The following is a 15,169-nucleotide window of genomic DNA, read 5'->3' on the forward strand; positions in this document are numbered from 1 at the left end:
TCTCTCTCTCTCTCTCTTTTTCTCTCTCTCTCTCTCTCTCTTCCTTCCTTCCTTCCTTCCATTAAACTACACCATATTCAGGATATTTCCATCCCAAGCCCAAATCCCTGTCCCAAAACCAAACGAAATAATATATTTTGTATTGTTAGTTATGAAGACTGCTGAACATGCTTACAAAAGAGTGTTCATATAGAAAACCATGTGAAGATTGTTCTATTTTGGCAGGAGCCATTAAGACATTCTATAGGATATCACTAACATGTTAAAATTTGGGTGATGTAAGCTTTGGTATATATATCTGGAAATATGTATATAGGCATATATAGATTTCCCTCTATGATTTGTTGCCTACTGTCTGAAATATCAAATATAGTGTGGTAATTATGGAAAATGAGTAGGGAGTGTCTTATGATGTGTTGTGCCTGCAAAAGCGGCTGGAATATGTTCACTCATATGTGAAGCTTGGCCTGAGCATATGGAAAGCGGCCTGGAGCGTGGTGGCAATTGGGTAGTGGAGGTTGGCTGCTGGGGCTGGGTCCTTTGGGGTGGGGAGGGTTCTCACCCGCCCCCTCTGGGGCACCCGTGTGAAACAGCCTGGCGTGGAGTCCAGTGGCATGGTTACGGGGGCCTCATGTTATGCTCCCCTCCGGGAGAAGCAGCCTCGAGATCTGGACAGTGGCCGATGAGGAGATTATCTGGCACCAGCAGGAGGTGGGTTATGGGCGTGACCCCTGGGCCACGGGAGACTGGGGGAAGCAGCCAGAGGATCTCTGCTCTCAGGTCCCGTTGAGCCCAGAGTCTGCGCCAGGCTGTTTTCACTCGGGGCACCCCAGAGGGGGGCAAGTGAGAGCCCTCCCTGCCCCAGGGGACCCAGCCCTGGCAGCTGACCTTTACAACCCAACTGCCGCCATGCTCCAGGCCGCTTTCCACAGGCTCAGGACGAGCCTCATGCATGAGTGAAGTGCCTTGGAACCCAGGTAATGCAGAACTGTGTGACCAGGGAGTTTCTTAAGAGCACTGGATTGCCATCTCTGTGCTGCATGGGGCCACACAAATGTTCTGGAAAAGGTGGCGCCCCCTGTAGGCTGGTAAAGGCTTGCTCTCACCTCAAGGCTCCTGGCTCAGGGGAACCCACAGAGCATGGATGGATCTCAGCAGCTCACTCACAGCCTCCGTGGCGGCTGCTTCCACAGCGGACTTGCCCCAAACTCCATCTTCAGCCAACCCATTTGCCATTAGTGAGGCCCTGCATGCTCATTTCTAATCCTCTTCCTGAACTCTCTGATGTTGGCTGGACTAACTCACTTTGTTTTCTCTATTAGGATTGTTCCTGACACAAAGAGAGTCTATTTCTCCATCTCCCTCTTTTTTTTTTTCTTTTTGAGTCACACCCAGCGATGCTCAGGGTTACTTCTGGTTCTGCACTCAGGAATTACTCCTGGCGGTGCTCGGGGGACCATATAGGATGCCAGGGATCGAACCCAGGTCGGCCGCGTACAAGGCAAATGCCCTACCTGCTGTACCATCTCTCCGCCCCCCCCATCTCCCTCTTTTCAAATGAAGATGTTGCAGTTTTTAAATGTGAACCCAGCAGTGTTAGCTTGAAATAAATGTTTGGTGACATGCAAGATTATGTGCTATGTTAGCATTTAGCATAGACTTTTATATTGATATTGTTTGGAAAAAAACTCAAAATGGAATGATTTTCTTACAATGGACTCAGTGTTGTTTGATGCATTGTCTACAACCAGTACCCCATCTTCTGGAAAACATGAGGCGTGGAGGTTCTGAAGCTATGCAAAGAGACCCATTGCTTCAGGTCTCTGCAGCCAGCCCCATGCTGGCTGCATCCTACAGGTACCTCAGGGATGGCTGGGTTAGTGTGGATGGTTTCTGGATTTCTTGTGTTCTGGTATATTTTGATAACTTGGGTAAATTTGAGAACTCTTACTTTCTTGAAGGTTAATCTCTATGACCACAGTAATTCCGTTTCTGAAAATGTAGTCCAAGGACAAGAAGAAAAAAAATAACGGACTGGAGGGATAGTAACGCAGAAAAGGCACTTGCCCTGCACCTGGCCAACCCACCAGTACTACATATGGTCCTCAGAGCGCTGCCAGGAATGATCCTTGAGTGGAGAGCTAGGAGCAAGCCCTGAGTACTGCCAGATATGTTGCCAAAACAAGAAAGGAAGAAGAATTTAAAAAAAAACCCAACAGTGACCTAAGCACGTGTAGTGGTTAGACTTTTTTAAAAAAACAACTGAAAATAATTGGAAACAACCAGCGAAAGAAAAATGAATTAAGTTATGGCGTTTTCATCGGATGGAATAGTGGATAATGATCCGGTAAAAATGATTCTGAAGACTTAAAGAGTAACAAGAGCATGCAGAGAGCTAGCACAGTGCCTTGCAAGTTTGTGCTGCAGGTTCAAACCTGGAGGGTCCCTCGGGCACTGTGCGTTACCTGGCACCCACAGCAGCCAGGAGCGTGGAAGGGCCAGAGAGAGTGTGGCCCCAGTGAGCATTGCCACTAAGAAGAGTGAGTGCCGTGGTCAGGAAGTGCAGCCGGCAGATATGTGAGCACTGCAGTGACCTTGGGTACCCTTGAACTCTAACTTGTGTGTCTCAGCTGAGTGCAGTCTCAGTGAGCACTGTGCAGGCACCTTGGTTAAGGAGCACAAACCCCAGCGAGCACCGCAGCCTGATGTGTGGCCCTGGGCAAATCCCACTGTCAGGCGCATGTGCCACCCCATGTCATGGCAAAATCAGTAGCAAGGAAGGAAGAGAGAGGGGGAAATTAAAAACAAACAGACAAACAAAAACTAGGGTCTCGAGCCATAGTACAGCAGGTGGAGTGCTTGCCTTGCACGTGACTAAGCCGTATTTGATTTCCGGCACCACAAGCTTCCCATATGGCCCCCTGAGCCCTATCAGGAGCGACCCCTGAGTGCAGAGCCCAAAGTAAGCCTGAGCACAGAAGGTGTAGCCCCCAAACAAACAAACAAACATACAAAAAACCCAACAAACAAACAAAAACAAAAAAGCCAACAATTTAAAACATAAGAAAAGCGTTCTGGCTTCAGGGAACAGAGTTGCGTGAGTCTGGTGGCAGTGGGGAGGTCCTGCTGTGCCATTCGTCAGGGCTGCTGGCTGACTCTCTGTTCATGCTCTTGAACGTGAGGATTCTCTGTCACTGCCCCAGGCCGGAGCCTTTTTCCTAGAGTGTGAGAGGTGCGCGGGGCAGCACAGATCTGTCAGGCCCAGCTGCAGACACTAGAACTTACTCCAGACACTACACACACTTTCTCGGTGTGCTTTTCCTCCTTTTTGCTTTCAGTGTTGTGGAGGTTCCCTGAGTCATACTGGGGAGCAAACCCAGGGACGCACCTGCTGGACCACCCACGTCACACCCCCAGCACCAGAACAGACTTCTTCTGTTTTCAGTAGCTGTCACCAGACAGCAGGACAGACCAAGGGCTCCACTCAGTCACATCCACTGACACTTGCAGAGATGGTGCCTGCGGAGCAGAGGAGACCAGACGCTTTTAATTAGCAAACAAAATAGAGCATTTGTTAGAGTTTGGGCACACAAAAATGACAGTGTCTTGATTTCAATATACACCACCCTTTCCTTAAGAGGGAGTATTTCCTTTCGTCTGTTTTATTTTTTGTTTTATGTTTTGGACCTAGACTAAGCGTGCCACTCAGAGGTCGTGTGCTGTGTACACTCCAGCCCCTTCAGGATCTCCCTGACCCATGCGCCTGTTTTAAGCCTCATCTCAGTGGTGTCATTATTTGCCCCTCTTCGGAAAACTGCTCTTTCACCCTATTGGCCTTCTGTTCAGATGTAACTTTCTGGTTGGTTCATTTTTCACTGCTAAGTATTATTCCCTCCACATTTAGCAACATTCTTCTGCACATGGGAAGCAATGCAATTTTGCAGTTTTCTCACACTTATAATTTGGGATGGTGTGTCCTTTCTTTGCATGGCCTTGTGCAAATGTGCAAGCATTTCTTATGGTTATAAATATGGGAGTAGAACTGTAGGGAGTAGAGGATGGGGGTGGGTGCACAGGCTATCTCTCCAGCCCCTTTACCCATCTTCTGTAGCTGCAGCCCCATGACTATGATGCTTCTCATTGACTGTGATATTAGTGTTATAGTAGACCCCCACGTTTCTCAAGTCTGCATTCCAGCCCCCCAGTGGATTCCTAAATCCAAGACTGGGACTGACCCATATATGTATATTATACACACACACACACACATATATACTTTGCTTTGTTTTATAAATACATGCCAATAATGGTTTAATTTTTTGTTTCATTTCATTTTTGGTAACATCCAGCAGTGCTGATAAATTACCGCTGGCTCTGAGCTCTGGGATTACTCCTGGCAGTTCTTGGGATTGTATGTGGTGCAGGGAATCAAACCAGGGTCAGTTGCATGCAAGGCAAGCACCTTGCCTACTGTTTCTGGCCCCAGTCAAGTTTAATTTTGAAATCAAAGTAATTGCTTCGGGGCTGGAGTGATAGCACAGCGGGCAGGGCGTTTGCCTTGCACGCGGCCGACCCGGGTTCGATTCCCAGCATCCCATATGGTTCCCTGAGCATGGCCAGGAGTAATTCCTGAGTGCAGAGCCAGGAGCGACCCCTGAGCTTTGCTGGGTGTGACCCAAAAAGCAAAAAAAAAAAAAACAAAACAAAAGTAATTGCTTCTCAGTTTTTTGGCTAAGATTAAATTTGAAATCTAAGTAAGAGATTAACAACATCGACAATAAAACAGAGCCACTGGCAATCAAAAGTAGTTGAATGTACTCTCTCAAAATATTTTTGTTTTTCTGAGGGGCCAGAGCAATAGTGCAGTGGGTAGAACATTTGCCTTGCACTCAGCCAACCTGGGTTGGATCCCAGTATCCCATAAGGTACCTGAGCCTCTGAACTTGATTCTTTAATGCAGAGCCAGGGGTAACCCCTGAGCATCGCCGGTGGCCCCCCAAACCAAAACCAATATATATGTATACACAAACACACACACACACACACGCACATGCACACGCACACACACACATTTGTTGCTTTTAACCCCTGGTTGACCTTGGGTAACAGCAGACAGGAGGATGAGGTAGCAACAGTGTGGGGGAGCAGGACGGCTGCTCAGGTGCCTCATTTCATCCTCTGCACAGGATCCTGGGAGTGGGCCTTGCTCACACCCACGATGTGTCGGAGGAGACATCTGGTGCTGCAGGCAGGGCCCTGCGAATCCCCCAGGTACGCTCCTAACTGAGGCCTCCACCCTGCCTGGAAGACTCCCCAGCCAGACATGGCTCCCCTTCCAGACGTGCAAGGGCCCTTGCCTCCTTCCCGCTGTCCTTGGTCCCACCTCCTCTGTGAGGCCCTACCCCACTTTTCACTCTGTGATAGGAGCCAGCCTCAGCCCTTGGCGTCCCCCACTCATTCAGCTGTGTGCTTCCTTCTAAGCGAAGATCACTGCACTCTGTCACTTAGTGGCTAATTTGCCATGGCTGTTGTTTGTTTTCCCACTGCCACCCATAGAATATCACTTTAGCAAGGGCAGGATCTCGAGCAGCTGGGCCAGTACTAAGTGGTGGAACGAAGCAGAGAAATAACAGCACATGCCGTAGAGCACCTGCCTTGCAACCTTGCATGCTTACAGTTATAAGTTCAAGTTCCTATGTGCTGAGTGTGATTGGTGATCCCCAGTACCACGGGGTGGGGGAGAGGGGAGAGGGAAAGCAAATGAGCTGGAGTTTGCAAGAAAAAGAGAACAGAACGTTTCTGAGAAGAAATTCATGTGCCACAATCTAGAGACAATCTAGTGTGGTCTCATGACCGGAAATGAGATGGAGTCAGAATATAAGTATGACTGTAACTACCTTTGTGAATGCTTTTCAACCCGTCGAGGGTGCTGAGACAGTTGCAAAAGATAAGTAGGAACCATGAACAATAATTTAGACTTGATCTTGAGGACAGTCAGAGCCCTTAGAGAATTAAGTCAAGGGAAGGGCAGAACCCTCTGCAGTTCAGAAGTGCACCTCTCCTAGCGCAGGGGTTAGGATGAGATAGGAAGGGCTCTGGGGAACTGTCTCAGTGATTGAGGGAAGGGAAGTTGGTGGTTTCACCAGGCAGCAGCAGAAGAGATGTGGGTAATTTAGGGAAATGCTTGGCATGATTCTGTCTTCCTGTGATCCCTGAAACAAGAATAATTTCTCCACATCTGGGCTTAGCTGAGCCAGGAGGCCAGGCTTCGACTAAGCATGGTCTTAAGTAATCAAGTTGGAAAGCCCTCCAAAGCACTCCACCCACATCTTTAATTTTCCCCCTGGTGAAAGAAATCTGGAGCAAGATTGCCATAATTCCACAGAGTGGCGAGCCGCAGAGTAGTGCGCTGATTGAAGCCGAAGCTTTTGGAAGGAAGGTAGCATTCAGTGTCCAAGTTCCCGCAGTCTTCAAATCTTTTGTGCAAGTAAATTAGTTTCCTTTGTCTTGGGACACCTTTTCCAGGCCAGCGTCTTCCAAGTTGCCTGCAAATATTTCTCAGTGGTGTGTCTGGGGCTTGGCTCCATCTCCTTTATCTGGAAATAATCTCTTATTACAGGGAAATAGCTGGATGATGATTCTGGACTGTTGGATCCTAGGCCCCTCTCAGCTGTTGACTTGGTATTCGATACCTTGGAAATTTTCTGTTTCATGCACTCCTCTCCAGGTTTCTCATTAATATGAATTTCAGGCTGGGAGCAGAGTTCATCGCTGTCAGCCTGGCTGTCGTCAGCAGGACCTTTAGGGCTACCACCTAGGGCTGCCACCTGTTTCTTCAGGCTTCTCCCAAGGTGTGATGGGGCCCATGTGCTGTTTTTTCCGCTCACCTCGCAAACTTTCCAACTTCTCTGGGTCTGGTCATGCATTCCACCGCCATCTGCAGTCATCCAGATGATGTGACTATCATGTTGCAGGTCTCACATGGGAAAGCCACAACACATCCTCCTCTTTTCCGACTTGCGTTCAAATCTATTTTTCATGGCCTGTGCAAGCGGGAGCCCCGCAGCCGTGTCTCAGCCATCAGCATTCAGCCATTCGATTTCCAAACATGGGCCAGCAGTCAGCCAGCAGAGACTAAAGTACTGAGGGCTGGCAGAAATCGTCCCAGACACCTAGAGCCGTCCAAACAGTGACTCAGCCCGTGATTGCCAGGATAAATATGGGAATAAACGGTATTTTTCTGTAAGCAGGAAGAATTGTCAGAATGCTTATCACTTTATAAAATGTAACAGATTGTGCTTGTTCATGTTTTGAAATGTTCCAACCATTTACTCGCCGGGTTTCTTTATTTGTTTTCCCCTTTGGAGTTTAGTAATGGCATTAAGTGCTTTGTTTTGTTTATTTCTTTCCAGGAGAATAAAGTGCTTTGTTTTGGTTTTTCTTCTTTCCAGGAGACCCGGAGAACCCAGGCATTTCCCAGCAGTGCTGCCGCCCAAGCTCTGGATCCACCTGGCTGTGGTGGCCTGTGGGGATCGGCTGGAGGAGACACTGGTCATGCTCAAGTCAGCCGTGCTCTTCAGCCACAGGAAGATCCAGTTTCACATCTTCACGGAAGAATTTCTGAAGCCAGAATTTGATAAGCAGGTGAGTTTGCAGAAACCATGACACACGGGGTCTTTTACGGATGTCTGAGAGACTGCTGGGGAACGCACGCTCTTGTTCACGCATGTATCTTGTGGCACATTCAACTGTGAGACTGTGAGCCCTTGACACTGAACCTTGTGGTCCTCATCCATAGAATAGGTACAATAACCCCGGCTGTAGAGTGGGTGAGGATTATCTGAATGATGCTCTTCAAGCCCTAGGCCTGGAGCTGACGCCCTCTAGTGGTTATCTGTGATGAATGTGCTTTACTTTGCATGTTTCTAGAATTGTAGTTATAAGTGTGTTTAAGGAGTGAACTAGTGTGTATTACATGGCCCTGCATATACCCAGATTAAAATGTACTTCTTTTATAAAATCAGGATTATTCTCACTGCCAGGATGACCCCAGAGCAAAGTCAGGAGTAGCCCACAAGCACATGGGTGTGAATCTACCACAAAAGCCACTGCATCATAAAGCATCGATGTCATTTCAAGTCAGGACTCATGTTCATGTGACTGTATCATCATGGTTTGATTAGTCTGAGAAATGATTGAAGAGATGTTCTATGGGTCAGAGAGATAGTACAGAGATTAAGGCTTGCCTTCCACTTGACCAATCCCAGTTCAAATCTCCAGTTCCACACACGTTCCGCCCCACATAGGGTCCCCCTGAGTATCATCAGAAGTCACTCCTGAGCACAGAGTAAGGAGTAAGCCCTGAGAATCACCAGGTGTGGACCAAAAACAAAACAAAAAGATGCTCTGTGATCAGGATAGGCCAGGGCAGGCTGCAGAAATCAGGAGCGAGGTCGGCAACCAGGGTCAGCAAGTGTCCATGCCCAGCTGCCTGCAGGCTTGTGGGTCTGTCCACATTGATGCTACGGTCTGGGGCCAAAATTGCAGAGACTCTAAAGTTATAGTTGCAGCTGTAGGAACATTTTGTCCTATCTAGTTCTTGGGGTGCCATAATGAGATACAAGGGGATCACAACTGTGCCTTTCAGTCCCTGAACTCAACATTGGGACATTAGCTCAAGGTCTTTTCCCTTCAGGTTTAACCATGCAGAAGAACCCCCTAGGCCCACAAGAGGTCAGAACTGCTGTGTGAACAGGAGCAGAAGGCTACTTGCTCTAGAAAATGCTCGTATTGTTTCAGATAAGTCCATGTTACAGGTATTTATAGAGCACCTCCTACATACTGCAAATGGGGCTGTGAGGATACAGAATGAAATGAAAAGAGAAGTGGCTGGAGTGATAGTACAGCAGGTAGGGCATTTGCCTTGCACACGGCCAACCCAGGTTCAGGTTTTATCCTCAGCATCTCATGTGGTCCTCTGAGCACAGCCAGGAGTGATTCCTGTGTGCAGAGCCAGAAGTGACACTTGAGCATCACTGAGTGCAACTCAAAGAACCGAGAGAGAGAGAGAGAGAGAGAGAGAGAGACAGACAGACAGACAGACAGACAGAGACAGAGAGACAGAGAGAGGAGATATTTTATGAGCACTTGGCAGGATTCTAAAGAGGCTGCATGTAAGGCAAGTGCCCTATCAGCTGTGCTATTGCTCCAGCCCCAACCCTAAGTTCTTTCTCCCTAAGAGCAAAGCAGATAGCATAGGGAGGAAGTGGTGGGCATCACTCCCTGAGATCAGCTGAAGAGACGCCCGGCTCCTTCTGTCTTGGTTGCCTTCTATTTCTCTCTGAGTCACTTGCTCTGGAGAAGCCAGCTGTCATGCCAGAGAGCCTGGAGAAACTGATGAGTTTTGTTTATTGTGATAGTTTGTTTTGTTTGCAGGGGGGATCTTGTGCTACACCTGGTGATATTCGGGAGATATTCAGGGTTCTGTGCTCAGGGATCTTTCCTGGCAGTGCTGGGGGTTCAATCTGGGGCTGGCTGCATGCACAGCAATTGCTGTACCCTCTGTATTATCTCTCTGGCTCTAAGAAGTCTGTGCCAAGGCAGGAAAGCCTTCGGCAGCACTCTTATCTAAGAGACAGAACCTCCAGCATATAGCAGGCTTCAGATGACCATAACCCCAGACAGTTGCTGGCCTGTGTAAGCTAATGAGAAAGCCCTGAGTTCTGACCCTAAGAAACTTCATGAAATTATAAATATTTGAAATTTTAGGCAAGTACAGTTTGGAGTTATTTGTTCAAAGCCAGTAACCAATGGATGCATCTAATGCCTAGTATTGCATGTCGATAAAATCAAACTAACAAAAGCTTTGTGACATCCAAGGTGATGTCATAGACAGAATGTAGCTTCCATCAGGCTATTGAGATGTCCTCCTGTTTCAGGAAGCTGGTCAGCAGACTGCAAGGAAACCCCTCCTAGTATGAGCAGAGAGAACTCTTAGAGCTGAGGTCCTTGCCTGGTGAGCCTCAGTCCCAGATATGAGTGAATGAGGCATCAGATGTTTCCCTCCCTGGGCCTTTGAGAATTTGGGGCGTGGCCCCCACAGCATGGCACCCTGTTGCCTGGATGCATTCCTGATCCAGGACTTGATACACGGAAGCAGTAGATTTCCCACAGCTCTAAGTTTGGGAAAAATTGGCTGTGAGTCAGAGTAAGTGGACCTTTATTGGTGAGGCGCTACATCTCGTGGGAGTCTCTGTCAACCCTTGGATCATCCTGAAGACCTTCTCCCATGGGTGCTTATTTCCCCGGATTTTGTTAGACTGGTGAAACTCAGCTAAAAAAAGAAATGATGATAATGTGGGTGGCATAGCTGGGGTGGGGAGTGGCTTTTGGTTTGTCACACTTTCATTTCCATGCAGGGATTATGTGCCATTTAGATTTAAAACCTTGACTTCTGTTGTTTTGTTTTGGGGCCACACCTGATGATGCTCAGGGGATACTCCTGGCTCTGCACTCAGGAATCACTGAGTGGGATGCCGGGGACCATATGGGATGCTGGGGATCAAACCCGGGTTTGATGCAAGGCAAGCACCCTACCCGCTGTACTATCTTGCCAGCCCTGAAAACCTGGACTCTTACCTAAGTCACAGAACTTCTTTCCATCCCAGGTCTTCATCTGTATCCAGGGACAAATGATTTCTGTTGTTGCTGCAGCATCGCATTCCAGACTGAATCTATGTACTCTCCCAGCCCCTAGATTCTTTGGAACATTTCTTCTGCTTCGGATACTGTGTTGGGCCTCAAATAATGGCTCAGCCTCAGATGATCCTTTACTTCATGCCAACCTTCTCGACTATCGTGGGAATAGCTGAGTTTCTTGTAATAACTTCCTGGGAAGCTCAGGCCACACTTCTCAGGGTGAAAACAAACAAAACGCCAATTGCTATCATATTCCCTTAGGAAACTGCATCAAGGACTGCTTCTGATATATTCAGTCAGGTTTTTTGTTTGTTTGTTTTTTGTTTTTTGGTCACACCCGGCAATGCACAGGGGTTACTCCTGGCTCTGCACTCAGGAATTACTCCTGGCGGTGCTCGGGGGACCATATGGGATGCTGGGAATCGAACCTGGGTCGGCCGCCTGCAAGGCAAACGCCCTACCCGCTGTGCTATCACTCCAGCCCCTATTCAGTCAGTTTTTAAGGCTGCATAAGCACAATGTGTCTAGTGATATTTACCATCTATATTGTACATACTTAGTATTTTAGTTTCATTTATTTTTGTCAGCTCCCAACATAGAAGCTGGAAATGCCAGCTGGTTGATTTCCTTGCTGCTCCAGCTGCTCTGAATCAGGCACATAATTTAGGTTTAGCTCATCTCTGCTCTTGCCCCAGATCCAGACAGGAAATAGTGACCCCAGAAGCAGAGATGGTCATCAACCCTTTCTGGTGTTTGGTGAAGCCAGCAGGCTTCATCCTGTGCATGGGGGTGCACACGTGGTATGGCAGAGATGTCCCAAGGAATCTCAAATAGTTGGAGTCAGTATGCTCTTCAGAGATATGCAACGCACACTGACTGGGCTGGAGAGTACAGTGGGTAGAGCAGTTGTCTTGCTTGTGGCCAATCTAAGTTTGAATCCCTGCTCCCCATAAGGTCTTCCCAGTCTGCCAGGAGTGATCGCTGAGCACAGAGCCAGGAGTAAGGCCTGAGCACCACCAGGAGTAATTCTGGACTAAACACAAATGGACTAAACAAGCAAAGCCCCACACAAATGGACTAAAACTCCACTTACAGAACATAGGTCAACAAGGGGAGACAAATCCTTCTAGAAAACTCATGATTAAAGATGAAGGAAACCTGTAGTCCTGGGGAACTTCATGTTTCTCTATGGCCAACTTGGGGACATTGTGCCCGTCCACCTTCTGATGGGTGGTCCTGATGCACTGAGTGTATGCGCCATCGGCTCAGATGTGTCTGTGCATTTGTACTGGGTGTTTGTGCCCATCTAGGCAGTGGTTGATCAGGATCTGTCATGAATCAGGTGTCAAATGCCCTGACTACCACTCCTCCCACTTCTCTGAAATTTCTCTGTGATTACCTTAAAATTGATGATTTAACCTAAATAGCCTAGCCTATCAGTTTTAAGATAGCTCAAAGGGCTGGAATACACTGTGTGGGCCACTGAGCACAGCCAGGAGCAACCCCAGCACTGAGCAAGTCCCGTGGCGTTGCCATAAGTGGGCCAGTGCCCATCCCCAAGGAGAACAATGTTGCTCTTCTTGTTTACATGTCTTTCAACATCAACATCAGGAAATGGGATCATATTCTCCTGTATTCTCCTTTATATCACTCAGAGTTACATTACTGAGTGTATTGTAAAACAAGATAAAGCTCTCTGTGAAATACCAGATATTTTAGAAGTCAGAGAGAGTACAGGGGTTGACACTTACCTTTTTTCAACCAACCCTGCTTTAATCCCCAGCACCACAATTGTTCCCCTGGTATCACCCTGGAACATTCCTGAAAACAGAGCAGGAGTAGCTCCTGAGCACCACCACGTATGATCCAACCTCTCCCCCCACCCATTGTAAGATCACAGATATTAGACTCTGCAGGCTTTCTGGTGTCACAACAACTCAGTGTTACAATTCCATAGGAATATGCATGGGCTTTCATCCAACAACTTTTTTTTAGGAATACTTGAGTTCAGATTTACTGTTTTTTACATGTCACATGATATTGCTATTGTGTTTATCTTTTTTAAGTATATAAAAAGCCATTCTAGGCTGTGTGCCCTTTGAGGAAGGCTGGGTTTGGTTCTTGCTCTACTATATTTGCTAACCCTCATTGTATAACATTGTCAGGAGCAGCAGCATGGGATTCAGTCGTGTAGATAACAGTCAAGAGCTTTTTTTTTTCTTTTTGGGTCACACCTGGCAATGCACAGGGGTTACTCCTGGCTCTGCACTCAGGAGTCACCCCAGGCGGTGCTCAGAGGACCATATGGGATGCTGGGAATCGAACCCGGGTTGGCCAAGTGCAAGGCAAACGCCCTACCCGCTATGCTATCACTCCAGCCCCTCAAGAGCTTATTTAACTAACCTCTTAGGTCATTTGCCAGTTTTAGGTTGTTAGCAATAAATATGTGTGCACTTTTGAAACTTTTTCTGAGGATAAATTCTTAGAATTGTTGTAGGATTAGGAAGACATTAACTCAAAAAAGTAAGAAAATATACAAATGCAAATAAACATTAGAAGGTACATGACAGGATATGTCCTTTGAAAAATTCAGATCAAAGGAACAATGAGATACTTCTGCATGCCTACCAGTGTTGCCAAAATCCACAACACCAACAACACCAAATGCTGACAAGGATGTGGAACTAGCAAAACTCTCACTCATTTATCCCTGGAAGTGCAATCTATAAAGCCACTTTGTGCAATAGGCTTCTTAGAAAGCCAAAACATAGGCTGGTTGTACGATCCAGTGACCACAGTCCTTAAAATGAAAAATTATGTCTATAACAAAAGACTAAACTTGGAATATATATTCATTACCACCCTATATTGGAAGTGAACAAGATGTCCTTCAGTGGCACATAAACTGTGATGTGTTCATATACTAGAATTCTCATTGATGATGATATAAATGATTAAAATATCAAGCCACAGAAAGACATTGAGGAAACTTAAAAACATGTTACTAAGTGAAAGAAGCCAGTCTGAAGAGGCTGTGTAAGCCCAACTGTATTCCAGAATCATATTCTGAAAAAGGCAAAACTAGAGGGAACAAGATAAAGAGAAAAGGTGGGGCCAGATAGTATAGCAGGTAGGGCAGTTGCTTTGCACTCGGCTGACCTGGGTTCAGTCCCCAGCACTGCATGTGGTCCCCCAGCATACCAGCAATGATCCCTGAGTGCAGAGCCAGGAGTAAGCCCTGACCACCACCAGATTTGGCCCAGAAACAAACAAAAAAGAAAAGGTCATTATTGCTAGAAGTTCAGGGGGTAGGGAAGGAGGAAGGGATTAATAAGTGCAACAGAGATATTTTTAGGGTAGTGAAATTACTCTGCAAAATATTATAATGGTAGATATAGGAAATTAGGCATTTGTCGAAGCCCATAGAATTGTACAAAGCAAAGGGTAAACCCTAAAATAAACTAAGGGCTTTACTTGTCCATTGATATTGGTGTTGATTTATCATTGGAACAGATGTTCCACTTTAGGGCAAAATGTTCATAATGGGGGACGCTGGAGCGGGGTGAAGGGATGAGATACCGGGGTCTCTACTTCCTGCTCAATTTTCTATTAAACTGTTTTGAAATGTAAAGTATACTAATTAAAATGATTATTACAAAATTCATAAGTGTGAAGAAAATAACATGTACTTGGAATAAAAAGTTCCAAAGAATATTGAAATGTAAACTTAGAAAAGGAAAACAAAGGTCCCCACTTTCACCTCACTTGCCACAATTTGATGCATATCCGTTCAGATTTTTCTGTTTTTTTTTTAGAAAACAAAAACCACAGGATAATTTTTTTTACCTCTTTCTAAAATCTAATTATATGTCATAGCTTTTTTTGTTTTCTATATTTTAACTGCACATTGCTCCATTATATTCTATTACATAGTATTATCATAATTCATTTTCCCAATGCCTTATTAATTCAGCATCTATTGTTACTAAGATTTTGTTGTTGTTGTTGCTATTTTTAGTATAAGTCAAGTTTTGGTACAAATCCTACCTTCATTTTTGGGTATTTGTTGCTACCAATTTCCAAACTGCCCTCTTAAAAGTCGGTTTAAATTAATAAACCTCTTGGCAGTATTTATGTGCCAATTTTTTTTTAAACTTTTTATTAAATCACCATGTGGAAAGTTACAAAGTTCGCAGGTTTATATGTCAGTTATACAATATTCAAACACCCATCCCTTCACCAGTGCCCACATTCCACCACCAGAAACCCCAGTATACCCCCCGCCCCCACCCCCTACCCCCTACTGTATAACTAATGAATTTCACTTCATTTTTTCTTTACCTTGATTACATTCCATAATTCAACAGAAAACTCACTATAGTTGTTGGAGTTTCCAACCAAGAGAGACAGACCTGCTACATTTGATAATTAGTTTTTCATTGCTGGAAATGAAGAGATATGTAGCCCCACT

At 46.1% G+C, this 15,169-nt stretch overlaps 1 protein-coding gene across 1 annotated transcript in view; it reads left to right on the forward strand.

Annotated features, from left to right (window-relative positions):
- GXYLT2 (glucoside xylosyltransferase 2) overlaps nt 1–15,169 on the forward strand; it is an 80,467-nt gene that overhangs the window by 20,349 nt on the left and 44,949 nt on the right. The window contains exon 2 of the mRNA XM_055137027.1: nt 7,452–7,644. Coding sequence (XP_054993002.1) covers nt 7,452–7,644 — 193 coding nt within the window. The remainder of the gene's footprint in view (nt 1–7,451; nt 7,645–15,169) is intronic.

This window comes from Sorex araneus, chromosome 4 (genome assembly GCF_027595985.1).
Source record: "Sorex araneus isolate mSorAra2 chromosome 4, mSorAra2.pri, whole genome shotgun sequence".
Classification (NCBI taxonomy): Eukaryota; Metazoa; Chordata; class Mammalia; order Eulipotyphla; family Soricidae; genus Sorex; species Sorex araneus.